Raw genomic sequence first — 21,635 nt, 5'->3', positions numbered from 1 at the left:
GAAGTTATCTCATCCTGTGAGAAGCCTCCATTTTACGGTTTTCCAATGTTGCAAAAATGTATAAAATTAAAATTAAAATGTAACATTTCTGTCAACGAAGATTTGCCTCAGCCTTTGATAATAGGCTAATATAGACACTTACATCATGCGTTGTCTTCATCATAACACTTATGTAAGACTTTTAAAGTCATTTTGATAGTAGGCTAATATAGACACTTACATCATGTGTTGTCTTCATTATAACACTTATATAAGACTTTTTAAGTCATTTTGATAGTAGGATAATAAAGCTAATATAGACACATCATGTGTTGTCTTTATTATAACACTTATATAAGACTTTTTAAGTCACTTTGATAGTAGGCTAATAAAGCTAATATAGACATTTACATCATGTGTTGCCTTCATTATAACACTTATATAAGACTTTTTAAGTCACTTTGATAGTAGGCTAATAAAGCTAATATAGACATTTACATAATGTGTTGCCTTCATTATAACACTTATATAAGACTTTTTAAGTCATTTTGATAGTAGGCTAATAAGCTAATATAGACACTTACATCATGTGTTGCCTTCATTATAACACTTATATAAGACTTTTAAAGTCATTTTGATAGTAAGCTAATAAAGCTAATATAGACACTTACATCATGTGTTGTCTTCATTATAACACTTATATAAGGCTTTTAAAATCATTTTGATAGTAGGCTAATATAGACACTTACATCATATGTTGCCTACATTATAACACTTAAATAAGACTTTTAAAGTCATTTTGATAGTAGGCTAATATAAACACTTACATCATGTGTTGCCTTCACTATAACACTTATATAAGACTTTTAAAGTCATTTTGATAGTAGGCTAATAAGCTAATATAGACACTTACATCATGTGTTGCCTTCATTATAACACTTATATAAGACTTTTAAAGTCATTTTGATAGTAAGCTAATAAAGCTAATATAGACACTTACATCATTTGTTGTCTTCATTATAACACATACTGTATAAGACTCATTTGTAGTTGTTTCCCATATTTCTCCACAATAACTCCGATATGGTAACACTATCGAGCAGTAGAGAGTATGAAGTGATTTTTGGTCCATTACATATTTAGCTTTATTCATTATTGATGTATGTATTGTTGTACATTTTTATCATCAATTATTACACTCAAAAATGTGTTTACTTTCCCCCTTTTCAATGTCTAGTCCGTCTATTTGTGTTTGACTTTCTCTTCTACTGTTACCAAATAGCATTATTTTAGTTTTACTGAGGTTCAATGATAATTTGTGCACTTTTTAAATCAAGATACAATTAAGAAATTAATTAAAAGATTTTATGGAATAGTAAATGAAAATCATACTAGAAATGCAAAGGATGCATGTGTTCGGAAATGGATGATTAAATATTTTAGATGAAAGAGACATATCATGGAATGATAATTGGAAAAATGCCAATAAGCCCTTTAGAAGCATTAAAAATAAGCTGAGTCAATTTAAGATCTTGAATAGATTGCAATTTACATCTTCTCAGCTGTTTAAAATTGGTGCAGTAGATAGCAAGTTATGTATGAAGTGTCGGACAGCTGGGGGAACTCTTGTTCATTTATTGTGGGAATGTCAGAGAATAAAAGAGTTATGGTTGAAAACAACAAAAGAAGCTGTAGCTGCTGACAGAAGCACATTGTATATATGTTATAGAATTTCATAGTTGGTTAGAATAAATAAATACAATGTATAAATATAAGTTAATATTTACATATAATGTGATAAATCAATCAATCAATCAATGTTTATTTATATAGCCCTAAATCACAAGTGTCTCAAAGGGCTGCACAAGCCACAACGACATCCGCGGTACAGAGCCCACATAAGGGCAAGGAAAAACTCACAACCCCAATGGGACGTCGATGTGAATGACTATGAGAAACCTTGGAGAGGACCGCATATGCCGGATGCAATATATAATGTGATTAAAAATGCATTTTCTTTGGTAATTTCATGCAAGTACATGTTAACTTTATTTTTGTTACAAAACCCATGTAAATTGGAGAGGAACATATTTTTTGTTCCGGTTTGGTCACATTGTTGGGGGGACAATTAATATGTGACGGAATAAGGGAAGCAGCATGAGACAGCAAGCATTTGATGGAAGAGGTTAATTGAGTCTCGGCTTCAAAATAAACTTTATTCCCTCGGAGTTTGTGAGGCCAATGAGGTATGATTCTTTCTGATAATGTATGTGAAATCAATGTGTTTTCTTTTATTTGATGTCAGACTAATTGTAAGTTCTGTTTTTCTTATTTATTAGTTCTGATGGCATTCATTTGGCATCGTTTTGGCATCGTTGTTAACGAGAAGAAGGCGTGGCTGAAATAAATGTCTGTGTGAGAAAAACGAACAACTTGAGCCTTGATTAAGACCTCGGAGGGGGTAACAGAAGCAATCACATTCCTAAATATAAACATCCCAATGACACTGCTAACTTGTATTCTTGGTGATCTGCATCAATTTAGTAACGTGTCATCAAAGAGTACAAATGCATTTCTTTCAATATGCATCATAACAAAAAGGGTAATATTAAAAAAATGGATAGATGTTAATGGTCTAACTCATACTGACTGCTATACACAAGCTATGGAGATGATATCAGGGGAAAAAACTGATTAGTTTAGATAATAATGAGTCATATATTGGAATATGGGATCCATCATTTAAATTTGTTTTAACTATTAAATTAACAATGTGTTGTCAAGCTTATGAGATGTGATGCAAGTGTAAGCCACTGTGACACTATTGTTCATTTTTTTAATGTTTTTGTTTATTATTTATAAATGGCTGTGATGATAATATCAATGAGCGATTTCTAATCACTGCTATGTTGGAATTCTTATTAATATTGATACTGTTGTTGATATTATTCATTTTTGTTTGACTACTTTTGGATTGTTTTGGGTCATGTTTGTGTGTCCTCTCAATTGCTCTGTCGATTGCTATTTTGAATGTTGCTGGGCCGGGTTTGGTTTTGGAATTGTATTATTATGGTGTTATTTTGTTGGACTGATTAATTAAACATAACATTTTTTTTTGTTAAAGATTAAAAAAAGAACATTTTTTGATTTGTTAATTTCTTGCATTATTTCTTGTGTCTGGAGAAACTGTTGTATTTTATCCTGCACATACTTCTTGTCTTTACAGTAATATAAAAGGTAAACGGGAAAGATCCAGACCGCAGCCTGACACTCACAAATTGTTGATTAAATCAAACCTTTTTGCAAATGTGGGTCACGAAGAAAAAAATGTAGTACAGTGGGACCTCGATTTACAAACCCCTCCTTTCGCGAACTTTTCGATTTAAGAACGTTTAGATTGAGCCAAATATGCCTCCGTGTGCGAGCCATTTCTCTGTGTATGAACGCATTTTGTGCCCCACCCGCAGGTAAAAAGCAGGGCACAGCATTGGTCACTTAACAGCAATTGAGCATATGTGCCTCTTATGTTTCCATGACGTGTCTGCTTGTAAGTACTGCGTACGTGTGCGTTGCCGAACATGTGCCTCTGCTCCAGCAATGTCACGACGTGACAACGGCGCGCCGCATAGTCCGTACATTTAAAAAAAAAATAGTACTGGTTTGTTTTAAAGGCAGTTTCAGTTTTAGAGGTGTTTCTATGTTTTATCTAGTGTTTATCTAGTGTTTTTCATGTTTTTATTTCTATCTTAATTTTCTATTAGATAGGCTCTAGCGACCCCCCTCGACCCCAAAAGGGACAAGCGGTAGAAAATGGATGGATGGATATTCTTTCTAACTTTCTATTTTAATTTTTTACCTTTTTTTTAAATACTTTGTAGCACTTTGAGATTTTAACAAATGTAAAGTGCGTTACAAATGTAATTCATTATTATTAGTATGATACCGTTTTGTCCGCCCTGAGATCGGTAGGTCGTGAGTTCAAACCCCGGCCGAGTCATACCAAAGACTATAAAAATAGGACCCATTACCTCCCTGCTTGGCACTCAGCATCAAGGGTTGGAATTGGGGGTTAAATCACCAAAAGTTTGATAGTGAACTGACAAAGTGTATTTGCAGGCACAAGAGATCAGTCGCTCAGAGGTACCGTGCACTGGATCAGAGACTAAAACAAGACCCACAAGATCACCTCCCAGGGGGTGAACAAGGGTGATGGGTCAAATTGCAGAGAATAATTGAGTGTGTGTGTGACAATCATTGGCACTTTAACTTAACTTTTATTTAATTAGTACTGCCGTACTTTATTAGTACCGGTATACCGTACAACCCTAATGAGCAGGGGTCTCAAACTCAATTTACCTGGGGCCACTGTAAGCAGAATATGGGTGAGGCTGGGCCACATCAAAAAATTCCAATCTTCTCAAATGTCTTCATTCTTATTTTTTTTTAACACCAAATAAGATAAAACATGAATGACAAATTAAGAATTGATAAGAAAAAACTAAATACATGGTCGGCGCTGTGGAATACATTTTAATTCCACTTGGGGTCACTGTCGTGTTTAGCCGACGCACAAAGAACGTCTCAATGCGCGGAAAACGTCATTTCCGGAATGTGCGTCATTTCCCCCGGGAGCCATACGCCCCCACCCTGATTGGTAGGTTCCTTCAGCTCAGCACACAACACTGTAAAGTGCCATTCATATAAAACAGCGAGTTTGAGACTGTCATACTGTAAACAAAAACATGCAGCAATATCATTTTCTAATTTTATATTTGCTGCATGACTTAATGGGCTGATAAAACAAATTTGATTGATGCGGGTTGCTGTCTGCTATGGCGTTTTTTGATCGCGTTCGTTTTTTCATATGAAACGCTCACAGTTCTCGGCCTCCCAGAGCGCATCTTAAACGCTCTAAAAAAAGTAGGTTCTGTTGTAGATCCAACACAGTGTTCCACTAGTTGTCTGCTGCATGATTCAAAACACAGCACAAGGCCATGGGTAGGAGCGTCAAGATATGAATGTGGAGGGGAAATGAGTGTCTCCATGGTGACAGCTGCGGCGTGTAATACACACAAAAACTCCAAATAAATAGGGCGGGGTGCACTACTTATGCACTTGTTATCAATTGTACGGTACACGCAGTCTTAGTATATTTTTTTAGTTTTAGGTATTTAGGTAGATCAGGCTCTTATTGTATTAGAATTTATTTAATCCCGTACTGTCAGTCGGTTAAGATTATTAAGCCGCATGCCATTATTTATATTAAGGAATAATAAATTGTCATTGTCAAAACATTAGCATCCTGCTTTAGCTGCTATTATTTACCTAAATGTGGTTATCAATACAATACCAAGTTGTATTGGCTATATAGTTACTGCTAATAATAACAATAACTACAAAAAAATATTTTGTACTGATGAGAAAAATATTGATGTTAACAGGTTTGCATCGATCATATACTGACACTGTACTACATTGGGTGTCGATATTCGGAACGACACGCCCACGCCGAATACAGGTGAAACTCAAAAAATGTGAATATCCTGCAAAGGTTCGTTTATTCCAGCAATTAGATTTACAAGGTGAAACTAACATATGTCACAGACTCCTATTTCTAGCCTTCTTTTGATGTCGTTTTAACGATCATGGTTTACAGCCTATGGAGACCTCTAATTGAACATCTCATCAAATGTTGCGTTTTCAAACACTGTAAACTGTGGTCATCAAAATGAAAATTACAACAAATAAAAAGGCCTGGCATATTTCACTTTGCATCCAATAATTTTGTATCACATATTAGTCTCACATTTGAAGTTCAATTGCTGAAATGAATGGACTTTTACACAATACTCACATTTTTTTCACCTCAATATATATATACATACATACATACAATATATATATATATATATATATATATATATACATACATACATTTTATATATATATATATATATATACTTATACATTCATACACACACACTAGAGTTGTGCGGTATACCAGTATTAGTATAGTACCGTGATACCAATTAATCATTTTCGGTACTATACCGCCTTTGAAAAGTACCGGTCCGCCAATCTAGTCGATACTACTATGATTACGTCAATATTTTTTGGCATCACAACATCTTCTTTTGGGTTTTTTTAAATGTATATTATGTTTATAAACTCAGGAAATATGTCCCTGGACACATGAGGACTTTGAATATGACCAATGTATGATCCTGTAACGACTTGGTATCGGATTGATACCCAAATTTGTGGTATCATCCAAAACTAATGTAAAGTATCAAACAACAGAAGAACAAGTGATTATTACATTTTAACCGAAGTGTAGATAGAACATGTTAAAAGAAAAAAGGAGGCATATTTTAACAGTAAATGAACAAGTAGATTAATAATTCATTTTCTACCACTTTTCCTTAATAATTTTGACAAATTTGTTTGCTTACTTACTAATAAAAGTTGTCTTGTATGTTCACTATTTTATTTAAGGATAAACTTGCAATAAGAAACATATGTTTAATGTGCCCTAATATTTTTTTGGTTAAAATAAAGCCAATAATGCAATTTTTTGTGGTCCCCTTTATTTAGAAAAGTACCGAAAAGTATCAAAAATAATTTTGGTATCGGGACAACACTAATACACACACACACATATATATGTCTGTGTGTACATACATACATATATATATATATATATATATATATATATATATATATATATATTTCTGTGTACGGTATATATATATATATATATATATATATATATATATATATATATATATATATATATATATATATATATATATATATATATATATATATATATATATATATATTTCTGTGTATATATATATATATATAAGGACTGCAACTAACGATTGTTACACATATACATACATATACCTTCTTAAGTGTAATTTGTTTTTTTCATTGTTATGGTAGTTACCTCTGGTGACCACCAGGGAGCAGTATTCACTACTTTGGGCCTGCAACAAGGAGAGTCTCCACATAAGCAAGTGCCAGTTCCCCTGATGACCACTCTCCATCTCTGTCTGATCCAATTGGACTCGGAGCCTTCTCTATGTCACTCTGTGAATAATACGTGTGTGTGTGTGTGTGTGTGTGTGTGTGTGTGTGTGTGTGTGTGTGTGTGTGTGTGTGTGTGTGTGTGTGTGTGTGTGTGTGTGTGTGACTCACCTCCTCTGCCCTCACTGTCTGCTGGTTTCACCTGGATTGGCCGATTCATCTGTAGGACGAGGAAACAAGCGTCGTCAACACAGGTGGTCATTGGTCACATGTCCTTATTGAAATGCAATAATAGTCGGCAAACAAGCAAAAAAAACAACAATAATACAATGTCTCCTTGTTGCCACTTTTTGACACTGATAGTTTAATTTAAAGCAGTTGTGTCCAAACCCACAAGGGCCACATACTAAAAAGTCAAACAATGCAGGGGCCATTTTTTATATTTTTTTCTAAAAATACTAAAAACAGTCAAAACTTTGTGTCAGCTTGGTGTTATAGGTGACAAAGGGCCTGATTTAGTAAAGGTTTGCGTGTACGAAAACAGGTGCAAACCTGATAGCACACGCAACGCTGATCTACTAAACGTGTGCAAAGTGAATTGCGTGACCAAAATATGGCGTGCAATCCATTTTGTGTCTCCGTCTTCATTACTATGCAGAATATATGCTGATCGTCAAAACATAGACAATACCAGAGAGAAGATGCAAATATGCAATATGATTTATCAACAATCATCACCGATGAGTTGCATTTTCTGTCTGTCTGACGGACACGGCTGTGAAAAAGAGGTGCTCACGCTGCAAACACAGACGATGGAAAGAGAATCCTCCGTCCTACGCGAGTTTCAACATATTTGGACTGACAGAAATCAAAACTATTAGACATATCGTCAATTCAGCAATTTCCTTTTATAATTCTATAGCTGCTGTAGGACTTACGGGGCTGACTAAAGTGAATCAAATCGATGTGTTTTGGTGTCTCCTGGCTTTTAGAAAAATGTAATAAATGTTTATAATTTTGGAGATATATCTCTTAATATTATATCCAACATGAAAATACATATTTCCTTTTCTTGTGTTTGAGTCTCTGGTGATGTGATTCACCGCCTTAAGTCTCAACGGCCACGTGTACATGGACAACATTTATTTAATCTGATCATCATGCGGATTAAAATGTTACATGCACCCTGAAACAAATGATCTGATTATGATGTGCATTTTCATGTATCGCACCTTAAATCAGAAAACTTTACTTTGACATGCGCAGAAACTAGCATAAACGGAAAGGTGAACTATTATGTTTGCTATGGCACCATCTTTTGCTCACTGCATGGGTTGAAGAAGCAGTGACTTCCACTGTAAAAAAAAAAAAACATGGCTTTGTGCATTTCTGCTTGTCCGACGTTATCACGGTATTTATTTGTAATGTTTTCCTTATGTTCACTACTTTTGTTTTACCTTTCTTTTTGAAATGGAGCTTTTCTGTGCTTTTTATGTTGTGATTATGTACGGGTTGCGGCATGTCTTTATGTTACGACAATTTGTGTTTGAGGATAGCAGTTAGCACTAGCATCAAAGCATCAAAGATATGCACAGGAAGGATAACTCTAACCCGAATTTCGGAAGATGTGTTTTCATGCGCTACAATCCGAATGACTTTCGGCGTAAACCACCCGTCTCGATCGGAATTCAATTTTAATCCGAGCGTGTGTGATCTGGTCGGAATATTCCGAATAGTGTGCGTTTACATGAATCATTTTCATTCCGGTAAGGCTTTTAATCCGATTAAAGGTGTCCATGTGCACATAGCTCGTGTGCACATGTGTGTGTTGTCTAGATTGCGATTCAGACAAGGTGTTGCAGTTTATAGATGTGTGCTGCTGGTTCAACACATTGTACACAGGTAGGAGCATGATAACATGAATGTGCAGAAAATGTACGTCTCCATGTTAAAAGCCCCATATGCATGCAAAGTCCTCATCTAAATAAGGCGGTCTGCACTACTTTTCAATTACACAGGCAACACGTCCACTAATAGTAGAGGCTATTTTATAGTTTGCACACGCTGTCTAGCGCGTGGCATTTGGATCCTAGTAAATCAGGCCCAAAGTGTTTCATTATTAATTAGTACTAACATTTCAGCTTTTTCTTATTACATTATGTCTTTTTTTGTTATATTTTTACTGTTGTTTTCTTCCCTGACAAGGGGGAGCATGTCCACTCTTTGGACACCCTTGATTTAAAGCTGTAAACTATGGCTGTGAATCCTGGGGCACCACAAGATACGATTCAATTCCTGGGGGTATCAATTCAATTCAGAATCGATTCTTGATTCAAAACCTACACTTTTTCAATAACATTGGATACCAGTTTTATAATTAAATACATTCCGCTATAAAATAAGTAACTGGTCGATTTCTACATTACTTAAAAGAAAACTGGTTTTGTTTGAAAAGAAATGTACCCAAAAAGTCAAATACAAATGAGGCAATGGTAAATGGTACATGGGTTATACTTGTATAGCGCTTTTCTATCTTCAAGGTACTCAAAGCGCTTTGCAAGGCCCTAACCACGGCCCATAAGGAGCAAGGGTGAAGTGTCTTGCTCAAGGACACAACGGACGTGACTAGGTTGGTAGAAGCTGGGGATTAAACCAGGAACCCTCAGGTTGCTGGCACAGCCACTCTACCAACCGCGCCACGCCGTCCCCCAAGGCAGCAAGGCTATCCAAAACTTCTCTTTTCTAATGTAAATCTGTAAAGCAAATATGGGCATCTACATCAACAATATGATTTGCCTAAATGGCTGGACAGGACCGATTGTAAAAAAACCCCCAAAAAACATAGATTTTTGATTATTTTTTAACCGATAAAGAATAGTTACAAATAAGAATCGTAATTAATCTGAAACAGATCAGCACTTCACATTTAAAAAAACAAAACTTGTTATTTCATATGTTGACCAGAGGGGGAGCACTTTTAAAACCGTCACACAGTCAATATGAAAAATCCCTCCATTTTGGGACCACCCTAATTTTGACAGATGTCACCACCAAATGAGATCTCTATTTTTTGGTTTTCGTAATGTGCTTAAGGCCGATGACAAACGAGTCACGGACAACAGATGGCTCCTATGCCGCACTTTGGGCAACCCAGCTGTAGAAGCTAACTGTTAATGGCCACTATAGTCTTAGTACCGTAGTGTATTTGTTCAGCACCGGAAGTCGTAAAATCAGCTGTTCACCAGGCGGGTTTTTCCGGGGATGAATAGAGAAGTCCTTCTTTAGCTGCGGTCTTGTTTGATCATATATTGCTGCCTTTGCACCTGTCAATGTTTACCTTTGTATGCACATTAAATCAACCAAAAATGGGATCTGAACCGAGGATGTCGTTGTGGCTTGTGCGGCCAATTTGAGACACTTGTGATTTAGGGCTATATAAATAAACATTGATTGATTGAAAAATCCTGACTTTGGAGCAATGTTCACAAACTCTAGTATTTGGCTCCCTATTAGATGCAATGGTTTTCCGTATTGGGACCATGATTTTGGTCTTAACATGTTTACCGGTCCTCATAAGGAAGGTACTTTTCCTTGTTGATGTCTCAAGAAGGGTAGAAATGCAAGAGCACACACACACACACACACACACACACACACACACACACACACACACACACACACACACACACACACACACACACACACACACACACACACACACACACACACACACACACACACACACACACACACACAAAACCTTGCCCTTTCTGTCTGTCATACAGCACAATCAGAGTGGAGTACCGTGGGGGATTGAGAAGTGACAAGATTAGGAATGAAGGCCAGTTGATCTGGATTACAGGGCAACTACGGATTAGATGAGGGACAAGAGTAGGTGGAGATAAAGAGAAGACAACAGGGGGATGAAATGACAAGTGTGAAGCTGAGAGCTACAGTCTTTAAAAAAAACAAAAAAACAGAAAGCTAGAGAAGAAGGACCAGGCCTAGAGGACCCCCAGCTGACTTTGGAGCGACATAAAGGGCAGATGGAAGGCCAAGAGGTAGAAGCAGAAGCAGGGACGGCATAGACGAGTGGGACTGAAAGACTGAAAAGAGAGTGGGAGGATGAAAGCAAAGCTGGCGCTCGAGAGGATGATTCAAAAAGAAGAGAGAGAGAGAGAGAGAGAGAGACAGAAAGAATGGGAGGAGGCAAGCATGATTCAGTCGTGACTCTCTCTGTCTAAAAAATGTCACGACTACTGAGATCCATCGCCATGGATTTATTATGCATGCATGCACACACATGTTCAGCATAGCCCTTCAGTGCGCGCGCACACACACACACACACACACACACACACACACACACACACACACACACACACACACACACACACACACACACACACACACACGGGTGCACACTCAGTGCTTAGTCATAGCACTGAGGCAACGAGACAGTGTTAATGCCACAGGGATGGGGGGGTGCATGCGGGGAGGAGGAGGGATGCAGAATGATGGCGATGAAAGAGTCAAGAAAGGCAAGAGGGAAAAAAAGGGCGAGGAAGGAGTTCCAGAGAAAGAAATGTCGGACCGAGTGTTGAAAACAACAACGTGGTGGTGGATACTCCCATGTTTGTGTTTGGGAGTTGAGAGAAACAAAGGAAAGCATTGACGTACCCTTATTAGGGCCGGGACAAGACATCAATACGGGGGATATGTTCTATTGTTACCTCGCAGGGTACAGTAAAGCTATAGAAAAATATCGATCTGGTGATATATTGGTATTGTTGGTATTAGGGGTGTGACGAGGCAAGACCGTACACAATATCAGGTTCACAAGCATGAGACGTGACTTTTAAGCAAGGGTGGACTGGGACAAAAATTGGGGTGGGGTCACTTTGAAATATTTGCGTCAGCCTGCGACACATAGTAATTTTGATAGTAGGCTAACATAGCTAATACAGACACTTACATCATCTGTTGCTTTCATTATAACACTTATATAAGACTTTTAAGTTTTGCGGCTCCATACAGTTTTTTTTTATATTTTTGGTCCAACATGGCTCTTTCAATATTGTGGGTTGCCGACCCCTAATGTGGACATATGCAAAAACCAGGGCTACATTCTAGCAAACATTTTCTTTGGAAATCCATATGATACAAAAAGTGGGGCATATAAAACCAAGGTATGTGTAATATTGAATGCATTTCTGATAGTTGTTTGTGTGCCATGTTGTTCCAGACCACAGCAAAAGTTACCCAGCTTGCAAAGATTGTAATAAATCCATTAGATGAAGACAGCCTGTCGTTTCCTTTAACTTGGACACACACATCTATACCTTTGGCCATTCTAAGACAGTAATTTCCAGGAGTTATCTCACCCTCTCAGAAGCCGCTGTTTCACTAATGTTTTCCAACGTTGTAAAAATGTGTAGAAAAAATATTACATTTCAACATTTCTGTCAACAAAGATTTGCGTCAGCCTGCGACACATAGTCATTTTGATAGTAGGCTAATATAGCTAATATAGACACTTACATTATCTGTTGCTTTCATTATAACACTTATATAAGGTGTTAAGGTTTTTATTTTTTTTTTATTTTTGGTCCAATATAGTGTTGTCCCGATACCAATATTTTGGTACCGGTACCAAAATAACTTCGATACTTTTCGGTACTTTTCTAAATAAAGGGGACCACAAAAATGGCATTATTGGCTTTATTTTAACAAAAAATCTTAGGGTTTTGTTTATTATTCCAAGTTTGTCCTTAAATAAAATAGTGAACATACTAGACAACTTGTCTTTTAGTAGTAAGTAAACAAACAAAGGCTCCTAATTTAGCTGCTGACATATGCAGTAACATATTGTGTCATTTTCCATTCTATTATTTTGTCAAAATAATTAAGGACAAGTGGTAGAAAATGAATTATTAATCTACTTGTTCATTTACTGTTAATATCTGCTTACGTTCTCTTTTAACATGTTCTATCTACACTTCTGTTAAAATGTAATAATCACGTATTCTTCTGTTGTTTAATACTTGACATTAGTTTAGGATGATACCACATATTTGGGTATCAATCCGATACCAAGTAGTTACAGGATCATACATTGGTCATATTCAAAGTCCTCATGTGTCCAGGGACATATTTCCTGACTTTATAAACATAATATACATTTTAAAACAACGAAAGAGTCGGTATAGTACAGAATATGATTCATTAGTATCGCGGTACTATACTAATACCGGTACACCGTACAACCCTAGTCCAATATGGCTCTTTCAATATTTTGGGTTGCTGACACCTGATACAAAAACCAGGGCTACATTCTAGCAAACATTTTCTTTGAAAATCCAAATGATACAAAAAGTGGGGCGTATAAAAACCAAGGTATGTGTAACATTAATGTTATCACCTACTGCAAAAATCAATGCTGCTGAATTAATGAATGTACTTAACGGTGCAGCCACAACACGAATGAACTCGATGCAGAGTTGGAAAAAGAGTAGGAAGGACATAAAGCAAAGCACATGACTGGAGGATGGCCATGGGAAAGGAGGATGAGGAAAGAGGCAACAGGGAGGGGTTGAGAGAGAAGAGAAAAGGGTCCCAGCGGGGTGTTAAGGCAATGTAATGAAGCTGGTAATTGAGCAGAGGGCAGAGCTGGGAGAGACTGATCCATACGTTTGATTAATCAGCTCTTAGCTGTCACCACAAGCTATTGATCTAAGGCAAGGCCATCACAGGTGCAAACACATTGTCCGCGTACACACACGCATAATGTGTCTTTCGGGGAAGATGCACATTTCTCACCTCGCACCTTTATTGACTGGGGCTGTCAGCTTTAACATAAACTTACAGAAAATACAAACAGTCTTTTCTATGACCTTGGAATTCGCACTTCTCTGCGCATCCGTCCAGCCGTTCATCCATCCATCCATCATTTCCCAGTGCTGGTCTCACCGCTGTCCATCCATCTTGCACTATCAAGTCATCGATCAGTCACGTCTTGTTCATTGATCTGCTGCTGTGTTGCAGAGAAGGCTGATTGTAGCCAGATTTGTGTCCGCTAACCTTTAGTCTATCCTTCAATCTATCCATCACCTCTTCCATTTCTCCCTTCATTAAGCCTATTCAAGGCAGTCTTTGTGACTGGCTGACTCTCAGGAACAGCATCCATCGATTCCTATTTTGAGTATTTTTGCTCTAATTGACATGTTGACGCGTCAGTCCATGAATGTGATATTAAGCACGGGCGAGGGGATGAGAGGAGACAGCAGGTTAGAAGGTGCACGTTGCTTCTGCCAAACGACAGCATCGGAAAATTGTCAAGGCAACCGGCTGGTCGCCATGGCGATTGTATGACGGCACACTAGGTAGGTAAACAAGGATCCTGGTTGCCAAGGGCGACTGCTGGGATCCTCTGGTAAACAAAGAAATTGTGCCACCTTGACAGTACCTCCCCCCTCAGGAGAAATCAATAAGCTTCACTCTCGCAAAATTGGCACATGAGAGCTGTAAGAGATGTGGCGTTTATTTGCCTTTTATAAAACATCCAGTGAAGCAGGTTATTGACATGTGCACTCATCTGGCAGTGACAATTGCTTTCAAAACAACAGGTTCAGGACAGTGAGTCTCGAATGATGAGAACCACTGATTTTTACTTTCACAAGCCAATGTCACACCGTAAAAGCTGGCATTTTGTTTCTGTTTTAGGGATGTAACGATAAACGGTCACAATCATAACCTGCTCAGTGGCTTTGTGGTTAGAGCAGGGGTGTCAAACTCATTTTAGATGGGGGGCCACATGGAGAAAAATCTACTCCCAAGTGGGCCGGACTGGTAAAATCCCGGCACGATAACTTAAAAATAAAGACAACTTCAGATTGTTTTCCTTTTTCAAAACTAGAACAAGCACATAAAATACAGAACACATTTTTTAGGAGGCGCTGTTGCCTAACAATTCAACACAATGAGTCTTCGAGCCAATAAAAGTAGTGAACACTACAAGATTCTTTTTTTTTTTTTTTGTTCTGTCCAGCTTCTCAGGCAAATCATATAGTTGATGTAGATGCCCATGTCGGCGGTTCAGATTTACTTTACAAAAGAGAAGTGTAGGATACTTCTCTTGTTGCCTTATTTGTATTTGACTTTATTAAATGTATTTATATTATCATTTAGTGCAGCCGGGCCGGAGCAGGAGGGGATAGAAAGAGAAAAAAAAGAAGACAGAGGGGGAAATTGTGGGGACAAGAGGGGGATTAGACAGAGAGACAAAAACAACAACAGGAAACAACAACAACAATAGAGCAACATCAGCAAATACGACATGTACAAATATGATGGTAAAAGTAATAGCAAATAAGCAGTTAGCGAAAAATAAAAAATAATACAGAAATGACAATGAGCATTATTACACTACAAATGGATCAATAGAAATACTAATAGAAATAGCGCTATTGATAAAGAACACTACCAATACTTTACCTTTATTATCAACAATACAGTTGTTCAAATGCAACAATACATATACGTAATGATAACTTGAGATACGAAAGAATGCAGAAAAATGGAGGGGGAGAAAGATTCTTACAAGATTCTTTTGAAATTTGCTCAGAGAAGATGACAGAGGGGCTACCCCAAATAGTTCGCTTAGAGCAGGGGTCGGCAACCCAAAACGTTGAAAGAGCCATATTGGACCAAAAATACAAAAAAATAATCTGTCTGGAGCCACAAAAAATTAAAAGCCGTATATACCGTATTTTTCGGACTATAAGTCGCAGTTTTTTTTCATAGTTTGGACTTATATTCAGGAGCGACTTATGTGTGAAATTATTAACACATTACCGTAAAATATGAAATAATATTATTTAGCTCATTCACGTAAGAGACTAGACGTATAAGATTTCATGTGAGATTTAGCGATTAGGAGTGACAGATTGTTTGGTAAACGTATAGCATGTTCTATATGTTATAGTTATTTGAATGACTCTTACCATAATATGTTACGTTAACATACCAGGCACGTTCTCTGTTGGTTATTTATGCATCATATAACGTACACTTATTCAGCCTGTTGTTCACTATTCTTTATTTATTTTAAATTGCCTTTCAAATGTCTATTCTTGGTGTTGGCTTTTATCAAATACATTTCCCCAAAAAATGCGATTTATACTCTAGTGCGACTTATATGTTTTTTTCCTTCTTTATTATGCATTTTCGGCGCTGCGACTTATACCCCGAGCGACTTATACTCCGAAAAATACGGTAAGTGTTATGATGAAGGCAACACATGACGTAAATGTCTATATTAGCTAATAGCCTACTATCAAAATGACTATGTGTTGCAGGCTGAAGCAAATCTTTGTTGACAGAAATGTTGAAATTTAATATTTATTCTACACATTTTTACAACATTAGAAACTATATAGGTGAGATAACTCCTGGAAATTACTGGCTTTTAATGGCCAAAGGTATAGATGTGTGTGTCCAACTTAAAGGAAAATGTCTTCTTTTCATAGATTTATTACAATCTTTGGCACGCTAGGTAACGTTTGCTGTGGTCTGGAACAACATGGCACACAAACAACTATCTGAAATGCAGCCAATATTACATGATAATGATAAATGATAAATGGGTTGTACTTGTATAGCGCTTTTCTACCTTCAAGGTACTCAAAGCGCTTTGACACTACTTCCACATTTACCCATTCACACACACATTCACACACTGATGGAGGGAGCTGCCATGCAAGGCGCTAACCAGCACCCATCAGGAGCAAGGGTGAAGTGTCTTGCTCAGGACACAACGGACATGACGAGGTTGGTACTAGGTGGGGATTGAACCAGGGACCCTCGGGTCGCGGACGGCCATTCTTCCACTGCGCCACGCCGTCCCCCATACTGATAATGTGTCATGAGACATGCAAATATAAATTAAATACGCAGAGGACATAAGTAAAGGAAATTAAATGAGCTCAAATATACCTACAAATGAGGCATAATGATGCAATATGTACATACAGCTAGCCTAAATTGCATGTTAGCATTGATTAGCTTGCAGTCATGCAGTGACCAAATATGCCTGATTAGCACTCCAACAAGTCAATAACATCAACAAAGATCACCTTTGTGCATTCACGCACAGCATAAAACTTTTGGTGGACAAAATGAGACAAAGAAGGTGTGGAAGATTTTACATGTAAACCATACTTGCCAACCCTCCTGGATTTTCCAGGAGACTCCCGAAATTCAGCGCCTCTCCCGGAAACCTCCCAGGACAAATTTTCTCCCAAAAATCTCCCGAAATTCAGGCGGAGCTGGAGGCCACGCCCCCTCCAGCTCCATGCGGACCTGAGTGACGTGTTGACAGCCTGTTCTCACGTCTGCTTTCCCACAATATAAACAGCTAATGATCGAGGGCGAGTTCTTGGTTTCTTATGTGGGTTTATTGTTAGGCAGTTTCATTAACGTCCTCCCAGCACGGTAACAACACACAACAACAGCAGTCAAGTCTTCGTCTACCGTAAAGCAGTTCGTCTGCCGTAAACAGCAATGTTGTGACACTTTTAAACAGGACAATACTGCCATCTACTGTACATGCATATGTGACCCACCCATAATGTGTCACATTTTTGTGTTGATTTATTTATTTTACTTTGTGGTTTGAATTCGTTTTTGGAGCTGTCATTACACATTTATCAGTATTCACATTGGTCAGTAGGGGGCAGTAGGGCGTTTCTTCCCAATTGAATGCTATCACCTGCAGACCGGAAGTGTCTTGTCATTCTGATGAGCGCGACCAGTCTGTGAACAATTGAAACGTCCTGTGTGCTTTTTCCTCCTGTATAACAGCTTAGTTTAACTCACTGAATAATATCCATGTGATCTTTATAAGTTTAAGTACACATTCTGATGGTGGAGCCTAACTCTAAAGTGTTTGTGAGTTGTCGTTTGTATTTGTGAATGAATCCAGTGCACAGCTGCAGTAATCAATACAAAAAGGCGACGTGAGTGCGCAATGTTTATATAGGAACTTCTGATCCTAATTCAGACTCCCAAATTAGAGCTCCCGTTTTCTTATTGATTTTATAATGTATATTTGTATAATGTGTGTGTTCTGAAATAGTGACAGAGAATAGAACAAGGATGGACAATTCAACCCTTAACTCAACAATGAGTAGATGAGTGTTATGTGTGTGTATATGTGTAAATAAATGAACACTGAAATTCAAGTAATTATTTTATTTATATATATATATATGTAATAAAATATATATATATATATATATATAGCTAGAATTCACTGAAAGTCAAGTATTTCTTATATATATATATATATATATATATCTTAACCACGCCCCCAACCACGCCCCCCCCCGCCACCCCCGACCACGCCCCCCACCTCCCGAAATCGGAGGTCTCAAGGTTGGCAAGCATGATGTAAACAAACTGTTGCATCACAGTCCACACTATGGTGAGTTCAAGAACCGCCGAAATTAGTAGGACAAAACGATGTACACCAAATACTCTCATCAGTGAAACATACACACAAACATATTAAACAGTGGGCTTTCTAACAATTGGGAAGATTTGTGTCATGTTTGTCCTCAAATAAAAACCATACTAAAACAAACAATTTCCCCCCCCCTCCCATCTTTTTCCATTTTCAATCCATTTTTAAAAATGCTCCAGGGAGCCACTAGGGCGGCGCTAAAGAGCCGCATGCGGCTTAGAGGATTCGACTCAATCTTTTCTCCAATTACCAAAGACAAAGTACTAAAATGTCAGCCTAATAGCTGCACAGGGACGGACAAAGCCAAAACACATGTATACGTTAGCTGGAGACTGTTGACACCCATCACATAATACCAATATTACGTCATACATCTGAGCCAGTCGGACCTTGGCAGTCGGACCTTGGTACAATAATATTTATTAGCTTGCTGTGTCTAGCAAAAAAATAAGACTTATGAACTCTACTCAAAACCTCTGTCCGGTTCTCCTCAGATACAGTCATAAAGTGACTTAATCGAATTTAGAGACTCAGGGCGTAAAAGAAAAATGTGGTTATAAATAGGTGTAATCGACCTTTTTAAGGTTGGAAGCGGTGTCAGAAACACATCTAAAACTGTATCAGTCGGTAAATCTGGAAACCTAGGGAATGTGTTATGTACAAAACTGCAGATCTGGAGATATCCTTTTATACTAAGGTTATCCAGGGTAAATCCCACCTAACCCTATCCTTGTCCACACACACACAATGGTCGTTTAAGACCCCCTCCCGCCCTCCGTCCGCCGGGCAACAACTGATACAGTCTGCTTTGCCAGTCCAAAAGCATTTGCCTTCTTCCGTAGTCTTCCCTCGACGGCCATGTACTACAAAGCACACACTACCTTTTTTATCACATCCACGGGAACACGCATTGTCGTTGTCTCTCCTTCGGTAAATAGAATCACAGCTGACCTGGATATTCGAAAGTTTTCTTGCCGTCTGAAAAGTGTTGTATCCAAAATAGCTGCAATAGCTTTCTCTTAAGGTATTCATGTGTGATTTCCACAAGCGTCTGTACATTTAGAAGTATGAGAAACACGGGCATGTCTGGATGACTCGCCTCCATATTTCCAGTGGTTAGCTCCGAATTACAAAACCACTTTATTATGAAGCTGGCTGAGGCGCGTTCTTTCTGACGTCACTTCCTGTGTGGGGCACGGCCTTTCTAGCGTCACTTCCTCTCCGAACTCAGTTTGTAAACGATCAATGAGTCCATACAAAGCTAAGAGCCGGAGATTCAAGAAATAGCTGGCGCACTTACCCGTGTAAAAAATTATCCAAGGAGGGGAACCTTAAACGATGATTTAGTGTGGCCGAAACGGGGCTTAATAATAGGGCTGTGAATCTTTGGGTGTCCCACGATTCGATTCAATATCGATTCTTGGGGTCACGATTCGATTCAAAATCGATTTTTTTTTTTCAATTCAACACGATTCTCGATTCAAAAACGGGTTTTTTACCGATTCAAAATGATTCTCTATTCATTCAATACATAGGATTTCAGCAGGATCTACCCCAGTCTGCTGACATGCAAGCAGAGTAGTAGATTTTTGTAAAAAGCTTTTATAATTGTAAAGGACAATGTTTTATTAACTGATTGCAATAATGTAAATTTGTTTTAACTATTAAATGAACCAAAAATATGACTTATTTTATCTTTGTGAAAATATTGGACACAGTGTGTTGTCAAGCTTATGAGATGCGATGCAAGTGTAAGCCACTGTGACACTATTGTTCTTTTTTTTAAATTTTTTACAAGTGTCTAATGATAATGTCAATGAGGGATTTTTAATCACTGCTATGTTGAAATTGTAACTAATATTGATACTGTTGTTGATAATATTCATTTTTGTTTCACTACTTTTGGTTTGTTCTGTGTCGTGTTTGTGTCTCCTCTCAATTGCTCTGTTTATTGCAGTTCTGAGTGTTGCTGGGTCAGGTTTGGTTTTGGAATTGGATTGCATTATGGTATTGCTGTGTATTGTTTTGTTGGATTGATTAATTAAAAAAAAAAATTACAAAAAATTAAAAAAAAAAAAAAAAAAGATTTTTTAAAAATGAGAATCGATTCTGAATCGCACAACGTGAGAATCGCGATTCGAATCGATTTTTTCCCACACCCCTACTAAATAATTATTTGTTTAATGAGTTATCTAGCTTAATGTAGACAGGGTCTAAGAAAGTGTTGATTAGGGAGTGAAAATGTATCACAAACTTGCTGTAAACAGACAAAAGTATTAGTATTACCATTTAAAATTAAAATGATTAAAAAAACGAGATTCATAACTGCACTTTGATAAACTCACGGACATACTGGCACCAGCTCGCTATCTTAAATGCTAACATGAAAACAAGAGACAGCAACGTCTTTATCCGTTAAGAAACAACATACCTGCATATCCATCCATCCATTTTCTCCCGCTTATTCCCTTCGGGGTCGCGGGGGGCGCTGGAGCCCATCTCAGCTACAATCGGGCGGAAGGCGGGGTACACCCTGGACAAGTCGCCACCTCATCACAGGGCCAACACAGATAGACAGACAACATTCACACTCACATTCACACACTAGGGCCAATTTAGTGTTGCCATTCAACGTATCCCCAGGTGCATGTCTTTGGAAGTGGGAGGAAGCCGTCACGGGAGAACATGCAAACTCCACACAGAAAGATCCCGAGGCCGGGATTGAACTCACGACTACTCAGGACCTTCGTATTGTGAGGCAGACGCACTAACCCTTCTTCCACCGTGCTGCCCATACCTGCATATAAACTTCTATAATCACATTGCTGTCTGAGCAACTGAGATATTTAATTGTGCACATTGAACCTACGAGCTGTGCTCTCTTAGAACAGAGTGATGGTTCTATACTCAGACGAATACGAGTCGGAGGTTGTTTTATGGTGCGTTCAAGGACCACTGAACAGAGTAGGACGCCACAACGCCCACCGTAAATAAGAACACGCAAATAATATGCACTTTTCATTTAAATACATCTTAAAGTGCTACAGTACAAACCGATATTTTAAACAATAAAAGCTTAGGCATTAAAACAGATTAAATACTA

The 21,635-nt window shown here is 37.9% G+C and overlaps 1 protein-coding gene across 9 annotated transcripts in view; it reads right to left on the bottom strand.

The window, feature by feature from the left end:
• The window catches only part of LOC133621072 (CUGBP Elav-like family member 3), a 129,983-nt gene that overhangs the window by 30,769 nt on the left and 77,579 nt on the right, over positions 1-21,635 (bottom strand). For all 9 annotated transcript variants that reach the window (XM_061982892.2, XM_061982895.2, XM_061982897.2 and 6 more), the window contains one exon: positions 7,183-7,231. In XM_061982892.2, the coding sequence (XP_061838876.1) occupies positions 7,183-7,231 (49 nt within the window). The remainder of the gene's footprint in view (positions 1-7,182; positions 7,232-21,635) is intronic.

The sequence above is a fragment of the Nerophis lumbriciformis genome, linkage group LG21, assembly GCF_033978685.3.
Source record: "Nerophis lumbriciformis linkage group LG21, RoL_Nlum_v2.1, whole genome shotgun sequence".
In the NCBI taxonomy this organism is placed as follows: domain Eukaryota; kingdom Metazoa; phylum Chordata; class Actinopteri; order Syngnathiformes; family Syngnathidae; genus Nerophis; species Nerophis lumbriciformis.
Note: the sequence above shows the minus strand (reverse complement) of the source record. Positions and strands in the feature narration are given on the sequence as shown.